We start from the raw sequence: 21465 nt of genomic DNA on the forward strand, positions 1-21465 counted from the left end.
GGATCCTCCTCCGAGTGGCAGCGGCGAATATGTGCTGTCTGTGCGAGGGAGAGTTGTGTGGAGATTCGTGGTCGGATGGTGTAAATGCAGGTGGTGGTTTATATATGCGGGTCGTTGGTCATGGAGGGCTTTGTAGGCATGGGTCAGAAGCTTTAACTGGCATCTCTCTGGTCAGGGAGCCAGTGGAGGTCCTTCGGGTAATGTGTGTGCTCTTGGACAGGTTGATAATCAGTCTGATAGCTGCATTCTGGATCATCTGGAGTCTTTGCATGAGTTGTGTGGTGGTTCCTGCACAGAGTGTGTTGACGTAGTTTAGTCAGCTGGTGATGAGGGCCTGCATTACTGTTTTCCTGGTGCGGGTGGGAAGCCACATCAAGACTTTGCGGAGCATGTGGAAGCAGGCTGAAGTAACTGCGGTGACCTGACGGTCCATGGAGAGTTTGCTGTCCAAGATGATGGCGAGGTTACGGGCGTAGTTTTTGGTGTGGGGTGGGTTTGAGCTCCACCTGCCACCACGAGTAATTCCAGAGCACGGGTGTCTGCTGAAGATCAGAAATCAGTTGTCCTTCATCCAGGTGGTGACGTTCTACATACAGTTGTGGAGGTTGGTTTTCGTTGAGGTGGGGTTCTCTGAAAGCCATAGGATAAGCTGGGTATTGTCGGCGTAGGAGATGTTGTGCAATCTGGCGATATCTGCAAGTGCTGTCATGTAGACGTTGAAGAGGGTTGGGCTGTGAGGTGATCCTTGAGGTACATCACAGTTATATATATTATTTAAGACGTGCATTGGGGTCCCAGTACGCGGATGGGACTATTCAATGCTTATGACTAATGATGATGTTCCCCTGAAAAAGAACATATTTCTTTCTACAGATTTGTTGATCTTTGTGTAAACTAAATTCACTTGTTGTCTGGTTCTAGTTTTCAATTTCTCTCTCGATTTTTCAGTTTTGGTCAGTGATCCCTTCACAAATCTTTGACTTTCCCTCAAACACTTTCTGAGTTCCTGGTTGAGCTAGCAGTTCAAACTGCACAAAAAAAGAACCTGAAGAAGGCAACCATCATTCCAAAAGGGAATGAAAAATAGAGGACTAGAAGAGACTAGGGATTGGACTCAAAGGTTAATAAGCCTCAAGAGTTTAGGAAACGTTGACCTTCCAGCAGCTACCTGCAAAGTATTACCAAGTTGTATTTCCAGAAAGCAGCACAAAAAAGGTGCCTTCACATTGCTGTCTATTTTGTGACATGTAACTAAAAACAAACCATTGCAATTATCTGGATAAAGCTGAAGGCTCATGCTGCCTCATTTAGCTAACATGACACGTCTTACTATTTTTGTATGTTCTGCACAAACAAGATATGCCTTAGTCTTACTTTTGTATCCTTTGTATAAAATATATGTACGTTTAAAAAAAACTCTCCCTGTACCACTAGCACTACTGTAGTTCAAGACCAACTTGAAAATACCCAAACTATAAATAAGACAATAAACGAGTATTTTGCCAATTTCTTAGCAGCCCAACCGGTAAAAGAGGCAAGCAGCCCCTTTCACCATTCTGCCTAACATGAAAGGCCTAATTTTGGGATTTGTTAAGGAGAGATAAACTGTCACACACAGTACATTATGCATTCAGTTTCTTTCTATTCTAATAACCAGCTAGAATGTACACAAACATCGCAGCCACAGGTACCCTCAGTGCTTGAGATCCCATCCAGAATTGAACAAGATGTTCAAAGATACATACATGGTAAGAACTGCTGCTGCCACCTCCGCTACCTCCTCCACTTCCGCCGCCATAGCCATATTGACTGTTGGCCCATTGAGCTGGTGTGGTGTTCTGATTCTGCCCTTGCCCAGTCACTGCTGCAATAGCGGTAAACATCTGGGAGGTCATGGTCTGTGGCAGCGCATTAACAGCTCGGGTTAGGTCTGTCAAGGAAATGGCAGACACAGGGATTCATTACTGTATTCAATTCTCAGAGACCTGTACATTACTGAAACAGCATTTAGGGTCCTGGAGCCTAATTAGCATTATGCAATAACAGCACTTACCTGCCATGTTAATGTTGGCAGGAGTAACGTTAACAGAGCCAGGGGTTCGGGATCGGCTACTGCTGCTGGGAGTGACACCTTCACAAAAGAAAGAGAAAAACGTTCATTAGTAAATCAAATTTATTGTAATGACAGGAAATTAGGTAGAAAAACAAAGAAACCATGTTAAAGCCACTCGAAAGAGTACACAACAATAACCCATTATCAGCTCTAAGGAAGAATCTTAGAAAGTAAGATCTCAAGAAAATGGAGGAGGCTGGTAATGAAAAGACAGTTGGGGTGTTTTTCTTAGGTCCGGACAGACATTCTCTTCAACAAAAGTATTGGGTCAATGTGAAGGCCCACACAAAACACCACTTTAAGCTGCGCTCGAAAGGGCCTTTCCTGGTCCACTTGACAATAGGAACACCAGTGAAATGTGTTGGTCTGGACTCATGGGTGCATGGTTCACACACAAAGAAAGCAATACCACCGGAGCAACAGCAAATCGAAAGCCATAGGGAGAGCGACCTGTTGCTTTCACTACAAAGACAGGCTACCGCTTAAGGTCGAGAAATCTACATATTTGCAACTAATGGCCAAGCAGGGGTGCAAATAAGGGACCATGCACTTGCTAGTGACCCTCTGTTCTTAATGGCTGGAACCTCAGTAAGAAACACAAGGAGTGGCCCCTGTTGCTGGCTGTGTTATGCACCTTTTTACTTGCAACAGTTGTGACTGTATTGCTTATTGTCGTCAAGGAGCATGGAAAGATCCCAGAGACTTAAGGAAAACAATGACCCACAGTTTATGGTTAATGTATCTGCTACTGTTGACCCTTTCAAAGCCTTGGTTCAAGCTAGAATCCTTATATGGAGAGATAGGAGTCTGAGATGGGAGAGACAGGCCTTGCTCCTGGGGATTGAGAGGAGAGAGTAGGGGGTTCGAGAGGTTAGAGACAAAGGTAAAGTCAAGTAAGACTCTGCACTGAGTAGGAGCCTCCAGAGGAGCTCCCAGTTTGGGGATTATCAACTTGGTAGTTATCCCCGTATAACCCGTCTCACTTGGCTCTCCTTCCCACATGCCCTTGGATCGGACAGCGCACCCCCACCGAGGCTCAAAGCTGAATCTGAATAGGTCTTCTACTCACCGCAGGATCAACCACCGCGGCTACCCAGATCCACGCCTACACTGCCTAGACACCAGCACTGATTGAGGTAGCTCCGGGACCAGTCCGTTGAGGAGTGACAGATACACAATGCAGCGAGCCCTTAGTTTCTGCCAGCTCCTCCGATCTCGCACTGCATGTCTCCGAATTTCAGTGATCTCCTGGTGCCTGTGGGCGACTCACTAGACAGGCACCATTTGCATGGGTCTCCTGCGCCCAATGGTGTCTTAGACGTGTTCCTGCCTGCGTCTGACAATCTCCGTCCACGCAGACCTGATGGGAGCCCCACAGCTGCACAATATTCGGTGGGCCCTTCTCCTCCACTCCCGACAGTTAGATCGCTTGTTGCCAGCAGGGGGCTGGGAGCACCGACTCAGTTTGTGGACTCGTATGCCACTTCTATTGTTGCTAAAGATGTCACCGCTCTGACCTGCCTTGAGCCATGTTGCTCAGCAATGGTCACCGGCACCTTTTGTCCTCCGGCATCGGGCTTTTTGTTGCCTCTGCTTCGCCTGGGTCCTGCCAGGAACACAGCAGCCTAAAGAGATATCGCCAGAGACGGCCTTGCTGTTTTGGACCCCCGGACGCCGGTGCCACACGTGGCAGCCCTCCTTGAGATAAGCTTCCTCGGCAGAGATTCCCGCCCTAAGTTCAAACTCTTTCAGTTTGGAGCTGTGATTGGTATTTGGAAAGCAGTAAAAGTTGAGTTGATTGCTTTCTTCTGTCCATGCATCTTGAATACTGCCTGACTTTAAAATGGCGACGCTTCATATTTTTCTTGATGACTGTTTCCCTCTAGTTTTATCCCTTGCCTGGAATTAGTGTTAACCCTTGCCTGGAATTAGTGGTGTTGGGGCGCTCCTTACATTTCATGCGGATTGTACTACTACACATCTCATTTCTTTATTAGGGGTTTCCTTTTTCAAGGACACAATGGTTGCTAGTGTCCTTGGAAACAGATTGCCACACTGGGCCTGATGCTTGGCCTGCATACCTGGAAGAGCACGCCACTGATCTTGTTAATGAGGTGATCATTTTTGGTCATTCCCAAATAGATTGCAGAAGTCCTGGGGCCTTTACTGCCTGTCTTTAATATGGCGTATATTGGGTTCCTTTCATTCTAAATTGTAGAAGTGTGCAGAGGTCACAGAGTACCCTTTTTTCTGCTACCCGCCTATATCTTCCAGGATTGGCGTCCCGTAGCTTTGTATGCCGTCCAGTGCAAGTCTTTACAGCCGCAAGGGATGCCAGGACTGCAGTGAATTTTGACCCTAGTCACTGACACCGCACAGCAAGATCTCTGCGCCTCCCAATGTGCTACCATTACTCACTGCACCCTTCCACTGAGACCCAGGAATTATGTAGTTTTCTCCCATCCCCTGATTCACCTCTTCAGGGCTCCCCTCCCCACCAGGGTTCTTCTTCATAATGGAGATAAGTCCCGACCCCAATGGCTGCAACGCCTTCATCATTAATTACTCAACTGACCTCAACAAGAATGCAGCAAAGAAATACAAACATTGCATACTCAAAGCTAGACCAGAAACCCTTATCTCAGACCACTACTTCTGCACCAACAAAGGCTCTCTGGTTAATTACCTCATCTTCTACACCAGAAAACAGGCTTGCTGGCGAACTGTGCTCTAGTCCATGCCTCAAATAACTGGATCAAAGAAAACCTCACATGGTCTCAAACAAACATCTCCCTCGTCCACTACCACTATCCCCCTCTACAATAATGATATCATCCTAATCGAAGCCTTTAACATCAACGTATCCATGATGGCCAATATTTACCCAAATCTCAGAAATGCGGTTGACAACTCAACCACTGTGTCTCCGCTGGGCCTAACCAGTACTCTCCCTTTAACAGTTGTAATTACCCCACTCTCCCTAAACTCCACACCTCCTCTTGCTGATCTCATAGCCTGACCTGACCCATGGTGTGGTTCTCTTAACAAAGGCTGTTAGTCGCACTTTCCTTTATGAAATGTTATGAGACAGGATATTACTCCAACTTTTGCTAAGTCAATACAACTGGTCTGGAAGCCAAAACACGTGCAGCAAGGGTATTGCACTGTCAAAAATATAAAAATAGAAAGTTACAATTAATAGCCTGTTAGACCAGGCATTCTTATGGTGGTCTTACCCCTCACTTTTTGCCTGCTTACCTCCTATATTGGCTGTATCTTTTTGTTGGCGTTCGGACTCTGGAGTACTTTACCATGGCTGACCAGTAGCAAAATCCATTAGTCTTTCCCTCAAACATGGCTACATTGGTGTATACTCAACTGATGTTTTTAGTTTACTTGTAAGCCCCTTTCAAAGTGGTATACAAATATGCATGGCCTGTGAAATAAAAGCTACTAACGAGCACGCAGCACTGATTGTGCCACTCACACAAGTAGCCTATCAAACCAGTCTCTGGCCTGCCACTTCAACTTGGCATTTAAAACTACTTGCCAAACCTTGAACTCCCCTTTTATTACACATAAGTCAACCCTAAGGTAGGCCCTAGGATCCCTAAGGGCAGGGTGCAGTGCAAGTAAAAGGCAGGACATGAACCTTTAAGTTTTACATGTCCTGGTAGTGACAAACCGCTAAATTTGTTTTTCACTGCTGTGGGGCCTACTCCGCTCATAGGTGATAATTGGTAATTCTTGATTAGAAAGGAGTGCTGCACCATGTTCCGTATCTTTGGAATGGTAATGATAAAAGCTCTTTAATGGTAAAGTTAGATTTAACAGTACTATTTTAGAAAAGCCACTTTTAGAAAGTGGGCACTTCTCTGCGTGCCTTGCAGCCTGTCTCCAATACATATCTGGGGTGGGCGTGGCCAAACCGAGCGTTAAAATGGTCACCTGATCTCTCGGCTCTGCTGACTGAGTACCGAATTCCCTGACAACATCCGTACTATAATGCCTGGCTTGGTTCTTTAAAATACTGACTGGACACCGGAAGGGCTGCGGCACAGCTCTGGACCACCGCGACCGAAACTGAGACGGAGAACCTACCTTCATCGGATTGAGACGAGGGTGCGAGGTCTGTTGGCTGGGAGACACCTCGGTGGCACGCAATTACTGGGGCAGCTGTTTCCATAAGCTTAGTGGTGAAACGCCCGGAGAAGGCTCTTTGAGAACTTTGAGGGACAGATCTGGGACGCGATTGCCGTCCGCAGCTCCCCGCCGCTACTCCATTGAATAAGGGGGCAGAGTCTGAAGAGAAGACCTGAGAGGCAGGACGGCACGGCACGGTGTCACCGGCATCTACAGTAGCGCTGGTCTCCTGTGGCATAAACCCAACGCTTGCAGTGCCTGGGGGTGGAAGAGACCCCACAAGGACGGGGTGAGCAGATTACTTGGCGCCTTCATTCACCAAAGGGGGCGCTGGGCTAGAAACATATCGCGGCAGTGCCAATGGCTCTGCTACACGGCCGTATGGTTGAGGAGACTGGTGGTTGGGAGCGGCTCTGGGACTGGTCCTTGTCCTGCAGCACACCAATTTAAATATCTCTGGCCGGGACGCTGCTACAGCCATCTATGAGAGTTACTGTGTTACCGTCCCACCATGCTATCAGCAAGTAACTGTGACACAAGGTAATACTGTCGCCCGCCACCATACGACTGCGGTGGGGGCCTCTCTCCCCTCCCACCATGACCCCCTGTGCAGAGTCAAAGCGCACTTATGGTATCGACGTGATACGCACCTGCCCACACTCCAGTGGTAGAGGGGATCCCAGACACAAAAAAGCAGGGGCCTGCGTTCCTCCTACTATCGTTCTGCACAGGGCTGACTGGCGGATTTTGGCGATTTCGCTGTCGAATATTGCATGTAAGACCTGTAACCAGCCGCAATCCAGCCCGTTGGTGGGATTTGTGCATATCATGGCAGGTGGCCGTAGCTTGAAGGCAGCCCTCCAGGCCAAGTTGACAAAGTACGCATGGGAAGGGGGCCCCAGCATGAGCCCGAAAGGGGGCCCGTCAGTGACTGAAAAATCAGAGACAGGTGGAAAGCAGAAGGAACCAACTCTATAGGACATCATTGAGGCCATCACCACAGTCCGCATGTCGCTGGGGTCGCCAATTGATACGGTGTCCACGGAGGTGTCACTTATCAGGGAGGACATGCGCTCAATGAACTCACGATTGAAGGACGTTAAAATCAAGGCGACCTTTCTGGTGAAAGACGCGTCGGAATTGCAGAGGAAGATGGAGGAACTACAAACTCACGCTAAGAAACTGGAAGCCCAGCTTGACGACTGAGGGACGCTCCAGACGCAACAATGTTCGTATAATTGGGGTACCTGGGAGTGCAGAGGGGCCCTCAGCGGACCTATTCGTGGAGGTGTTGATCACTACCTATCTCAAGCCAAAGGGACTCTCCAATTTCTTCTCGGTGGAGCAAGCGCATCTGGTGCGAGGGGGCCGGCCGAGGCCCGGAGCCCCTTCGAGACCTCTTATTGCTCGGATCTTCAATTTCCACGACAGGGATGCCATCCTACAATGTGCCCGATCTGCCCTGCTAGTGGAATTCCAGAATAGTCGCTTCACCTTCGTCCCAGACTTCACCCTCAAGGTGCAGAGACAACGACAGAGCTTCTTGGAAGTGAAGAACGCGCTCCGGGACAAGGACTTAAAATATGCCATGATGTTTCCTGCCAAGTTGAGAGTGGTGTCGGAGGGGAAATCCTGGTTCTTCACCAATCCAGAGGAAACATGGGACTGGTTGGAGGGCTGGCGTACGGCGCGCCGCCGTAACCATCAGGCTCGGAGTGCGAGGATGGACGTAGATGCTCGGGCCTCAGGTGGTGGCTCACCTCTTCAGGACAGGAATGAGGTAGTGAGTGGTGCCGAATACCTGGTCTGTATTAAACTTCCTTTGGATGGTCGACAGTTTCCGTTAAGCTGGAGGGTTGTGGGGCAGGAGCGGACTCAGTGCATTACACAGACTTTTGTCGTACAGTGCCTGCCTGTTATAGTTGGCCTGGTTGATCTGAACCCCTTGACCTTTGCCATTGTTATATATGAGAGAAGTGTGGCTCAATGATTAGAGCGGCAGACCCTGATGCAGAGGTCTAGCCCGGGACCAGGGTTCAATTCCCCGCCTCGGCGGGTCTTGGGTTCAAAATTCCACGGACCTGAAAATTCTCGCCTCGGTGCCTATTCCAATCATGGAGTCCCACTCTGCAACTCTGGGCAATAGCTTGCTTAACCTCCACAACGGCCCCCACAACGCTAAGGATACCTGGCCTCCACCTTGGGGTTGCCCAGGAGTGGACGCCTCACAGGGAAAGCCAGGATGGGTTCCACAGCGGTATTCGTACAAGTGCCTTGAGACCCTTGCGGGTGAGTAGTGCGCTATATAAGTATCAATTGACTTTTTTTTTTAATACATTTTATGAGGGCATTAGTGGGTATATATTGGGCACTTGCCAATGCTCTTAGTACAAGCCCAACAGGCTATCCATGTTTAAATCAGTAATACAATTTCTCAGAGATGAGTGCTCTGTTGGGCTGCAGGTACCTGTAAGTTTTCGGAAGGGTGGGCAATAGGCACTCTGCTAGTTTGGGGGGGGCATGGGAAGTTTTGGTACCGCCAGGCAGGGAGGGGGGGTTTGGGGGATGCATATTGGATCTGGGGGGTGGGCAGGAGGGGAGTTTCTTTGTGTTTTGGTTGAGTTATTGTTGAGGTGCGGACATGTCTTATTTTCTTGGACACAGATAAAAATTGCAGAAGGCACGGCGTTGACAACGCCCTCGTTGATCACTGTGCTGGGAAATGTAAAGGCCTAATCCCTTGTCTTCCCCCGTTAACTCCTACCGAGGCATGTTGTATCTCTTAACCTGTGTGATAAGCACTATGGGTAAACAGAAACTTACATTGCTCTCATGGAATGTGAATGGGCTGGGGGACAAAATAAAGAGAGGGGTGGTTCTCTATTTCTTGAAACGCCACTCACCGGATGTGGTGTTGCAGGAGACCCAGATGCTGGGCAAGGTGTGTAGGGCCCTGTCACGATGGGGTTTTCGGCTGGCTGCTCACACTGCTTTTGGCTCCGGTTCCCAGGGGTGGGTATCCTCGTTCGTAAATCCTTCCCCCTACTGATCAAGAAGATCCGCACGGACCCGCTTGGTAGATTCGTAGCTCTGTCTGGGACCTGAGAAGGAGCCTCCCTTAACCTGGTCTCATTATACATCCCACCGGGCCCATATACACAGGCCTTTATTGATCTCGGTGACCTGCTTCTGGGTTTGCCGGACAGGCGGTTATTGATAGGAGGGGACTTTAATTCCATTGTCACTGATACCCTGGACCGCTGGCCCCAGAAAGACCTGCCATTATCCCGCAAACGGATCCACAGTTTCTTAGGTGCTATGGGACTAGTGGATGTTTGGTGATGCCTGCACCCAAAGGATCATCAATATACGCATCTCTCGGGTCCCCACGGCACCATGTCTCCCATTGATTATGTGCTTACACTCACTCATCACCTCCACGCCGTCAAGGGGATACAATAGTTGGCTGGGGGCATATCGGATCATTGCCCAATTCTGTGTACACTGGAGGTGGGAGAGCCTTCGGTCGGCCGGGTGGCGCCGATCAACCCGTGGTGTCTCACAACGCCCCCCAAAAGGGACACGGTACTGTCTGAAACGGACTTGTATTTTCAAGAAAATCAGGGGACAGTCCGCTCTGCTATCTCATTCTGGGAGGCCTACAAAACTGTCATTTAAGGGGTGGTCCTGGGACAAATCGCAGGGCAGCGGAAGGAGAAGGCTGCAGCCATGGTGCGCATAGAGGATGAGATCCTCAAACTCGAACGGGCAGTTAGGTCATAGGATTCGGAAGACACGCGCCAATGGCTCCGCGTAAAAATCAATGAACTCCTAGACCTGGCCACAGACACGGCTAAAGCCAGATATCGGGCTACTCTTACTAGGCTCTACGATGTAGGTGATAAGGCGGGCAAAGTGTTGGCTTGGCTGGATCGCAGAAATGGGGCACGGCGAGTTGTGGTTGAACTTACCACTGACTCACTACCGGCTCATGGCACCGCAAGACCTAGCAAACGCATTTGGTAGTTACTACAGCTCCCTATACTCTTCCAGCACGACCTATTCGGAGGAAGAGGCCTCTTCCCTCATACGGGGCATACGGATGCCAGTTGTTACAAAGGAGGAATGTCTCTATCTACACCGTGACATTACAGTAACTGAAGTGGAGAAGGCCATTCATGATCTGCAAAGGGGGGAAAGCGTCGGGGCCAAACTGGATCCCTATAGACTTATTTAAGTTAACAGCAGGCACAGCTGCCCCTTTTCTCACTGCCATGTATAGAGAAAGTAAAAAGGTAGGGATTCTTCCAGAGGATCACAGACTGGCAATCACTGTAATCCACAAAGCAGGTAAACCGGCTGACATGTGTTCCTCATACAGGCCCATCTCACTCCTTCACTGCGAGGCCAACATCCTGGCAAAAGTTCTTGCCACTCGTCTGTTGCAAGTGCTACCCAATTTGGTGCACCTGGATCAATCCGGGTTCATGCCGGCTAGAAATACGTCTCTCAACCTCAGTCGTCTGCACGCAGTGCTTTGTAGGGCGGGCACGATCAGTGAGGATGCCGTGGTGTGTCACTTGATGCCGCCTCGGCCTTTGACACTATTGAAAGGCCCTATATGTTCGCGGTGCTCCACAGGTTGGGGTTTGGTCCAGAGTTTATCAACTGGGTATGTCTTCTATATGGCAAACAGTTGGCGCAAGTGGTCGTAAACAATCGGAAGTCTCCTGTCTTCTCACTGGGAAGGGGCACCAGGCAAGGGTGCCCCCTGTCACCGCTCCTCTTTGCTTTGGCCCTGGAACCTTTCGCACCATGGATCCGGCAAGACCCTGCAATTTGGGGCCTTAAATGGACTTATGGATGGGAGAATCACTGTATGCAGATGATATTTTGCTTTATCTCGCCTCCCTGCCGAAATCTCAATGTGGTTACGGACATTTTCACCATTTTGGTAGATTCGCCAGCTACCAGATCAATTGGTCCAAATCGATGCTTTACGTTCTCAGCGAGAAACAACCTTGACCCCGAGACTGCCTCTTGACAGAAGCCGCTGAAGGTCTCAGGTATTTGGGGTCTGGGTATCTAAAGACCTAACGCGGTTTTATGACACCATCTCAGACTAACCTTAAATCTGATGACCAGCACTGGAAATTACTCCCCTTGAAGCTCCTGGGGCGTGCTGCCCTATTCAAAATGATGTCTCTTCCCCGTTTTGTTTTTTAAGTTTCAAAAACCTTTATTAAAGATCAACGGACGTCACACAGTATTGCGTACTGCCTACAACCGCTTCTCGGCCGGTATAGCGACATATCAAGCATATAAGACGGGTGGGTTGCAGGGGTAGGGAAGTACACAGCAAGCCGCCTACAACCTCCACGGACTGGCAGCGTTAGTGAAAGCCGTTGATTATGAAGGCAGAATTATCATTACATCCATGTATATTATTGAAAACATTAAAATACAACTAAGACATCTTGTAAAAGATAATAACCAATTCCACTGGTATGGTATTTGTGACAACAAACAGAGACACATACATGTCCAGGATAAAGAGAGTTTCGGTCCCTAAAATATTATAGCTATGACATTCATCGCCACAACCCTGTTAGGGCGAGAGAGGTGGGCGTTATGCTGGTGGAGACCATCAGGGAGTGGGTGATAATCGTGCCTTGAGACCCTTCCGGGTGAGTAGTGCGCGATATAAATGCCATGATTGATTGATTGATTAATCATTATGCGGTTTGCGAGCTGTGCTCTACAGCGTGTTCCATTAAATAGGTTTGCAACGGGCCCCATATATCTCTGGGGCGTGATGAGGGGGGTTGAAGTTCCGCATAAGAATGTAGTTGCTCCTGGCAATATATTAAGTCCTGGAGCCAGTCCTTAAATTTCGGCGCTCTTCCCCTTCCCCACCTGCATGCAATTCTTCTCTTAGCGAGTAATAGTGCCATGGAGCTGTACCTCCACATTTCAGCAGCAATAGGTTCGGTATACCCCAGTAGGGCAGTGAGTGGGTCAGTTGGAACGTGCAAGCCAGTCATGATATGTAGTGCAGCAAGAACTTCCTCCCAATAGCATTGTATGGGCGGACAGCCCTTCCCCGTCTTTTGTATGTGTTGCAGAACACTCCTCTTCCGGTTGCGGCGTTGTATTCTAAAGAACTGGAGAGCACTGTACGAGACTTGCTATGGGAGGGTAAACCACCTCTCATCGCCACACATAAGCTCACACTGGGATGGTTCCACAGTGTTATTGGACTCCCCGACATGAAGAGATACTACTGGGCCTCACAGCTTGCTGCCATAAATCAGTGCACCTATAGGTGGCACGATGACCCGGCCTTTCGGATCGATTGATGGCTCCACCCCGGGGGTGAGGGAGGTGGAGGGGGGGTTTGAGGAGCACTGTACACAAAGTCTCCGAATAATGTCTTGTCCAGTCCAACTAAGCACGCAGTGCAAATATGGAGGAACGCCACTAAAAATTTGGGGTGGGAGGGCAAACGTACTCAAGCCGTGCTGCTCTGGCACTGTGACCAGTTGGGTCGATTGTCGCGTTCCTTGGGGTTCGACAAGTGGGATACCATTGGTATTTCTAAAATCGGAGACCTTTGGAAATCCGGAATTGTCATATCATTCTCCCAACTATGTCAGGAATTTAAAATGGCTGGCTCTGATTAATTCCTGTATCTCCAGATAAGACATGCACTACTCTCGGCTCTCCCTAAAGTCACAGACCTCCCAGCCTCCTCCCCCTTAAGGGACAGGATTGTAGATGGCGATCTGCCAGAAAAGGCCATATCCCTCATATACAAGAAACTTATCAACAATATGACTGATCCCCTGACACGGATAAGGGACAAATGGGATCATGACGTGGGAGGTCTGGACGACTAGGAATGGCACGCAGCAGTGACTTCTCCCCACAAGGTTGCCATCTCCTCCAGGCTCCGGCTGGTTCCGTTAAAAATCCTCCACAGGACGTACCTGTCTGGCCCCTCGCTGGTCCGTATGGTATACGCCTGGTATAGTGGCTGTACACAGCTTTGCTGGCAGAAGGGATGGGATCAACGATATTGGTTGATGTGTCATTCCCGAATACATTCATGTTGCACTGTGGTGGAGGGATCTTTGATGCACTATCGCACTGTGTGCTGTTAACTACATGTGAAATACTGTGTCTTTACTGTTTAACATGCCAATTGTTCAATAAGGAAAATGCTACTCACCAGTATGCATCTGTTCTTGGCATGTAGAGCTGCAGATTCGTACACTTTTGCAACAGATCACCACGTGGTGTTGGGCTCGGATGATTGTAGGTTGTCTTCTTGGAAGAAGTCTTTGTAGTCACGAGATAGGTGACTCCTCCCTTGGACAATACTGCGCATGGTAATCGATTCCATCCTCAGATTGTTTTTCGCCATGATGGGAAATGATGGAGTTAGTAGAAATAAAGAGAAAGGATGTCCATGCGTGTGCATCTAAATAAGATGAGTACTGGAACGGATACAAGTCCCGGGGAGGCGGGAGGGCGTTTACGAATCTGCAGCTCTACATGCCAAGAACAGATGCATATTGGTAAGTAGCATTTTCCGTTGAAGGCATATGAGCTGCAGATCGTACACTTTTGCAACGATTGTGCAGCAGTGTCTCCCCTAGCGGTGGTCGCTTGTATCCGTTGCAGCATACTGAAATAGTGTTCTAAGGACAGCTTGGCCTACTGCAGCTTGCTGCTTGGCTTGCACATCAACACAATAGTGTTTAGTGAAGGTGTGTATTGTAGACCATGTTGCTGCCTTGCATATGTCCTCTAGTGGTATATTTCCTAAGAAAGCCATAGAGGCTCCTAGTTTGCGAGTGGAGTGCGCTCTAGGAGGAACTGTTAGTGTACGTTTAGCTTTTTGATAGCATATTTGTATACACTTTACAATCCATCTGGGATTCCTCCTTTAGAGATGGGATTGCCCTTGTGTGGGGAGAGAAAGATACAAATAGTTGTTTTGTCTTTCTGAAGGATTTAGTCCTGTCTGTGTGGTATAACAGAGCTCTTTTAACATCTAAGGTGTGTAAAGCCCTTTCTGCAACAGAGCCCGGTTTTTGGAAAAACACTGGTAACTTTACTGATTGGTTAAGGTGAAAAGGAGTAATAACCTTTGGCAGGAATTTAGGATTGGGTCTAAGAACCACTTTGTTAGGATGTATCTGAAAAACTGGTTCTTGTATTGTGAATGCTTGTATTTCACTAACTCTTCTGCGAGAAGTGATAGCAACAAGGAAAGCAGTTTTCCATGTTAATTATTGCAATTCACACTTGTGTAAAGGCTCGAATGGGGGTCCCATAAGTCTTGTAAGGACCACGTTAGGTTCCATACTGGAGCAGGTGGTAACCTAGGTGGGATTATTCGTTTTAATCCTTCCATAAAAGCTTTGATTGCAGGTACTCTAAAGAGAGATAGATGTTGCCTATTCTGTAAATAGGCTGCAATTGCTGCCAGATGTAGGCGTATTGAAGAGTAAGCCAAATTGGACCTTTGTAAGTGTAGAAGGTAGCAAATAATATTCTGGATGGAAACATTCAGTGGGTCAATGTGATTTTGTTTAACAATATATTGGAAATCTTTTCCACTTAGCGGCATAACATGCTCTGGTAGTGGGTCTTCTAGCTTCTTTAATTATGTTCATACAGTCTGGTGGTAGGTTTAAGTAACTAAACTTTAAGACTTCAGGAGCCAGAACGCCAAATTCAGTTGACTTGGTTCTGGGTGTCTTATTTCTCCATGGTTCTGTGTTAACAGGGATAGCGTGAGCCGTAATTTTTGATGTGGAACCAGTGAGAGATCTAGTAGTGTGGTGAACCACGGCTGACGTGCCCATGTGGGAGCCACTAGTATTAGTTTGAGAGACTGTTGTCTGAGCTTGCATACTACTAGTGGAATGAGTGGGAGAGGCGGAAAAGCGTACGCAAATCTGCCTGACCAGTTCCTCCATATCGCATTCCCCTCCGACCGTGGGTGTGGAAACCTGGCGGCGAAGGTAGGGCATTTTGCATTTTCGTGGGTGGCAAACAGATCTATCTGTGGATGTTCCCACATTTGGAAGAATGGTTGAAGAACTTGTGGGTGTATCTCCCATTCGTGAATCTGTTGTGACTGACGACTTGACAGATCTGCTATCTGATTTTGAATTCTGGAAGGTGTTCTACTGTCAGGTGTATGTTTTGAGGAATGGCCCATCTCCAAATGTTCTGTGCAAGCTGGGACAGTTACAGAGAATGTGTCCCCCCTGTTTTTGTATATAGTACATAGCTGTTCTATTGTCCGTCCGGATTAGGACAGCCTTGTTTCGTAATTGTACCTGAAACGTTTTGAATGCAGTTCATATAGATGGTTGATATGGAACTGTTTTTGTTGGTTGTTCCATTGCCCTTGTGTGGTATAATGTAAGAGATGGGCTCCCCATCCTGTGAGGGATGCGTCTGTCGTGAGCACTATCTGTGGAACAGGTTCTAGGAACGCCGTCCCGTTGTCAAGTTTTTGGTGTTCCACCATTGCAGAGACCGATATGTACGGCTGTCTACCAACGCCAGGTCTGTGAGCTGACTTTGAGCCTGATTCCACTGCTGTGCTAGACATTCTTGTAATGGGCGCATTTGCAGCCTTGCATGAGGAACTATGAAGATGCAAGACGCCATCATACCAATCCGTCTCATGAACACTCTGACCTGGAGAGACTGCTGTTGTTGAAAAAGGGAGATTAAGGACTGAATGCTCTGTAACCAGGCTGGAATGGGATATGCTAGAGCTGTAGACGTATCTATGGTAGCTCCGAGATACTGATGAACGTGCGAAGGCTCTAGGTGCGACTTGGTGTAGTTTATCGTAAACCCTAAATTGTGCAATGTCTGAATTGTTTGTTTTGTGTGTTGGACACACTGGTTGAACGATTTTGCTTTTATGAGCCAATCGTCGAGGGAAGGGAAGACATGTATCTGTTATCTTCTGAGATGTGCTGCTACTACCGCTAAGCACTTTGTAAACACTTGTGGTGCTGTTGTGACCCCGAATGGAAGGACTTTGAACTGATAGTGCTGTCCTTGTATGACAAATCTTAGATAATTCCTGTGCACAGGATGTATAGGAACATGAAAATAGGCGTCCTTTAGGTCTATTGTTGAAAGAAAGTCTCCTTGTTGTAGTAGTGGGAGTACTTGTTGTAAAGTGATCATGTGAAAATGATCTGATTGTATGTAATGGTTTAAAGGCCTGAGGTCGAGAATTGGTCTTAGTGTCCCGTCCTTCTTGGGATTTAGGAAGTACAGGGAGTAAACTCCTGTTCCCTGTTCCTCTAAAGGAACTACTTGAATAGCATCCTTCTGTAGAAGTGCTATAACTTCCTGTTGTAGCAGAGTCATATGTTCTGTGGACATTGGACGCTGCCTGGGTGGTATGTTTGGGGGGGTTGCTGTGAGTTCTAGGAAGTACGATACGATAACGTTTGCTGACAAGGTAGAGGAGAACGGGCGCTTTTAATCACTATGGCAGTGACCCCCGACGAAGGGCAGTCCGTGCCCGAAATGCATTGGGTGATTTGAAATAAACACTGTCTTTTTACGAACTTCGCATCAGTCATGTTCTTTCCAGAGGCCCCGAGTGGCACAGTTTGAACACTAGAAACATGGAAAATAGGCGGTATGCCAAGTCAAGTGGGGACTATAAATTTGAGAAAGTTAACAGAAAAGAGAAGAGAATAAATAAGAATAAACAAGTTCAGAGGTATGAAAACGAAAACAAAGGAGTGCCTGTTCGGCAAAATTTGCAGTGTATTTGGTTTGGGACGCATACTCGTCCCACTCATCCAGTTCTAGGAAGTAGCCATGTTGGATTATTTGTCTTGCCCATCTGTCTGTTGTGATGGAATTCCAGACAGGTAGGAACTGTGATAATCTGCCCCCCCACAGGAGTGGAATGCTGTAGGGGAGGCAGAGGGAAGTCACTGTTTGGGAGAGGAAGAGGAGCGGTTGTTATTACCTCTACCTCTTCCCTTGTTACTGTTGCCTCTGTATCCTCCTCTAAAGTAGCCTTTGTTAGAGGATGTCTGTGTGTGCGTCTTAAAAGATGAGGTTGTATCTCTGCCGGTTTGCTTGGAGCCTCCTCTATAGAAGGAGCGGCGAAAAGAACTTCTAGTCTGTGTGTATTGTAATGCACCCATAGACTTAGCTATGTCCGTGTCTTTCTTCATCTTTTCTAGTGTGTTTTCTACTTCCGGCACGAACAACTGGTTCTGATTGAAGGGCTGGCTCAGGATTGTAGTCTGTACCTCTGGTTTAAAACCTGAAATGCGTAGCCACACATGACGTCTCAGTATAACACTAGTATTGACTGCTCTGGATGCTGTGTCAGCTACATCTAGTGCACATTTAATTGAGCCATTAGATATTATTTTGCCTTCTTGTAAGAGCTCTGCTGCCTGCTCTTTGTATTGATCTGGAAAGGTGCTCCATTATTTTTCTAATTGGTCATAGTGAGCCCTGTTATAGCGTGAGAGTAAGGCTTATGTGTTTGCTATGCGCCATATGTTTGTTGCCTGCGCAGCAATACGTTTCCCTGACGCATCAATAACTTTAGATTCTTTGTCAGGCAGGGGCGTGTCACCAGAAGTCTGGGAATTGGCTCTTTTACGTGCATTAGACACTACCAAAGAGTCTAGTGGCAGATGTCCCTTAATATAGACTGGATCAGATGGTGCTGGTCTATACTTTTTTTCTATCCTTGGATTTAACACCCTATATCGTACTGGGTCTTTAAATATTTCTGGAGCATGTTTATTGACTCCTTTGATCATGGGTAGTATTTGCATAGACCTTTGTGACTGCTCAAATGTATCCAGTAAAAAATCCTCATCAATGGCATCAGAGTGCATTAGAACCCCATGGTAAAGGGAAGCTCTATTTAGTAGATGATTAAACCCAATACTATCTTCTGGAGGGGAAGGTTTTGTTGGGTAGTACTGAGGATCAGGAATGCCTGGCACATTGTGTGGTGGAAAACCATAAATGTCGTCATCCCGAGGATATTCTGGATAGACATCTTCATCTAAAGGGTATGCATGTGGCTCTGGTACGTCATTCCCCCCACCTATATCATACTCCTTGTCAGTGTGATGTGATGATGCAGGAGATTGAACAGGAGAAGTTATAGGTTTAATATAAGGAGGGATAGGAGAGGAAGAAGGTGAAGGAGAGGAAGGGTGCATTGGAGAAGTTGCACAATCCTTCTTTTTGGCAGGAACCACAGGTAGAAGTGGTGTGTCTGCTGGTCTCTTTTTGTAAGGAATTGCTTCCACATGTCCAGTCTTTGGATTAATATGGACCCTTCAGGTCTAAACAGTTCTTCCTCCTCTACAATCTTCTTTGGCGTCGATTTTTTCAGTGCCGATATAGGTTGTTTTGTGTTTTTTGCTTTAGGAGGAGTTATCAAGTCCTGCGGCATATTTTTCGGTGCCGAAGGTGGTTTCAGCTTGGTAGGCTTGTTAGAGGGTTTAGGTGTCTCTGTAGCAGGCCTTGGAGTCTTTGGTAACAATGTTGGAGATTTCGGCGTGGAGACAGGTCTCATTGGTCCTGCGACGCAAGACTCTGGCTTTCCATCTTTATTTTTGGAACCGGAAGGTTTTGGAGTCGAAGCTTTCGGATCCGGTACAGTCTTTGGCTTCTGCACCGATGTGTCTTTTGATTTGGGTGCCGAAGGGTGTTTTGGCTTTGGTGTCGAAGAGTCCTTCGGTGTCGAAGGATGTTTGGGTGCCAATGGAGGAGGTGGAATTGGCACATGTGGTTTCTTTAGTGCCGAGGCGCTGGAAGGTGTAGTCTTTTTCCTCGGAGCCGAGCCCGAAGGCGGAGCGTCTAAGGGTAGATTTCCGTCTCGACTGGGCTTCATGGGCGGAGTGCCGACCGTTGCCTTTGGTTTTGGTAGTGTATGTTGTGCAGGGGCAAGAGTACTCACGGGCTGCCGAGATGGAATCGAGTTGTCTGAGTCCTCTGCTTCTGATATGATCTGGATATCAGGCGAGTCTTCCTCAGCGACGAGTGGAGCCTCGTCCTCGGAGATATCTTCGAGTGGATCCTCATCCCCGGAGACGTCGCCTCCGACGATCTCCTCCTCAAAGATGGCCTCTGGAGCTGGCACTGATCTCCTCATTTCGTGTCGACGGGGCATCCGATCCCGAATGGTCTTCGATCGGAAGGACGCACAGGCTGTGCAGGTCGACTTGTCGTGTTCCGGCGATAGACAGAGGTTGCAGACTTCGTGATGGTCGCTATGAGGGAATTTTGCTCGACATACTGGGCATCTCTTGAATGGAGTCCTGTCCATGAGGCGTAGGCCGTACGGGGCCGATAGGCCCAACGGCCAGCGTCGACGTACCAGAATGTAGCTGGTGATGTCAAAAAGTCTATTCTATGTCGAAAAGTCTATTCTCTATCGAAAAAAGTTTATATAAAGTTTCACGCTTCGAAGTTGCTGGAAAAGTCTTTTCTAACTGGAGCGGAAAACTTTCATCCGAACCCAGTGTCGGAAAAAAACAATCTGAGGATGGAGTCGATGACCATGCGCAGTATTGTCCAAGTGAGGAGTCACCTATCTCGGGACTACAAAGACTTCTTCCAAGAAGACAACAACCTGCAATCATCCAAGCCCAACACCAGGTGGCGATCCATTGCAAAAGTGTACGATCTGCAGCTCATATGCCTCGAACAAAGAGTTTTAAAAAAAATACATATCTGGGGCGGATAACAGTTATACTTTGTGCATTCTCTCTAGACAGCCACAAACACAGGAAGGGTGGGAGTACTGATCCGCATTCCAATAGATCTGCCAGGGCAGGAAGAGAGAGGAGAGCTGACACATAGATCTGAATACACAGTACCCCGTTTCCCAGGGGTGCGAAGAAAGGGGGACCTGAGCACTTCAAGGGCCTGCCTTAAAGTCACCCCCACTTCAAAGTGCAGGGCATAGCAATGACATGGCTCACATCTTTCCTAAAAGATCGCTCTCAGAGTGCAGCTGGGGGGTGCAGTATCCAGGTCAGGCACTCTACCATGCGGAGTGCCTCAGGGATCCGCACTGTCCCCTCTTTTATTTAATGCTTACCTTCAGCCCCAGATAGCTGCGCTCAACCAGCTGGAGTGCCAGATTTACAACTACGCAGATGACACTCAAATTATCATTCGGATAGACAATTCACTACCAGCTCACCAGAAAGTACAGAACATCCTAAAATTCACAATAAACTGGATGTCGGCCAACCACCTCAAGATCAATCCAGATAAGATGGAGGTGCTGGCAGTCACCAATGACGCCAACCCCTGGAACTGTCTCTTTTGGCCACCAGAGTTGGGCAAATACCCTGAGCCAGCTACGGCAGTCAAAAGCCTGGGAATAAAAATTGACAACAAACTAACCTTGGCTCTACAGGTATCCATCACAGTCGGGGTTTGCTCCAATATAATCAGACAGCTGCGAAAACTGGCCCAGCTACTCACCTTTGAGCCGCTCAAACAAGTGGTAGTAGCACTTATCTTATCCCGACTGGACTATGGTAATTCGCTTTACTTAGGACTCCCAGACTACCAACTGACCAGACTTCAGACCACCATGAACGACGCGGCTCGGCTTGGTGTTCAAAGTCCCATGTCGCACTCATGCCTCCCCCCTTCTACGCCAGCTACACTGGCTCCCCATCAGACATAGGATTAAGTTCAAGGGACAGTGCATTGCACACAAAGCCATCAATGGAAAGGCACCAACTTACATCAGAAATAGTTTTACGAACTACGCCCCAACCAGAGTACTTCGATCCTCGGAAGCCAGGATGCTAGTTTGTCCCCGCACCCGCCTGTCCTCCATGGGAGGCAGAGCCTTCTCGTCTATCATTCCACAGACCTGGAATAGACTGCCTGACAACCTCCGTAAGGAACACTCCCAGTTACCTTTTAGGAAACAACTCAAAACCCTCCAGTTCAAAGAAGCCTGGGGCCCACAGTAAAGTACCGTTTCCCCACCCTCAACCTTAAGCAGGCCCCTCTATCAAAGCGCTTAGAGACCGTTGGTGATAACGCGCTATGTAAATATAAATTACAAATTACAAAGGCACAATTGGGAATAAATACTGGGGCTCTGACCCTACCAAGATAGTTATTACTGGACCTGGGACAAA

At 47.9% G+C, this 21465-nt stretch overlaps 1 protein-coding gene across 1 annotated transcript in view; it reads right to left on the minus strand.

Moving 5' to 3' along the window:
- Window positions 1-21465, minus strand: part of LOC147730350 (transcription elongation factor SPT6-like) — a 430594-nt gene that overhangs the window by 80144 nt on the left and 328985 nt on the right. The window contains exons 11-12 of the mRNA XM_086955156.1: window positions 2054-2131; window positions 1746-1930 (exon numbers count right to left, since the gene is read on the minus strand). Coding sequence (XP_086811282.1) covers window positions 1746-1930; window positions 2054-2131 — 263 coding nt within the window. The remainder of the gene's footprint in view (window positions 1-1745; window positions 1931-2053; window positions 2132-21465) is intronic.

This window comes from Lissotriton vulgaris, chromosome 2_1, assembly GCF_964263255.1.
Source record: "Lissotriton vulgaris chromosome 2_1, aLisVul1.2, whole genome shotgun sequence".
Lineage (NCBI taxonomy): Eukaryota > Metazoa > Chordata > Amphibia > Caudata > Salamandridae > Lissotriton > Lissotriton vulgaris.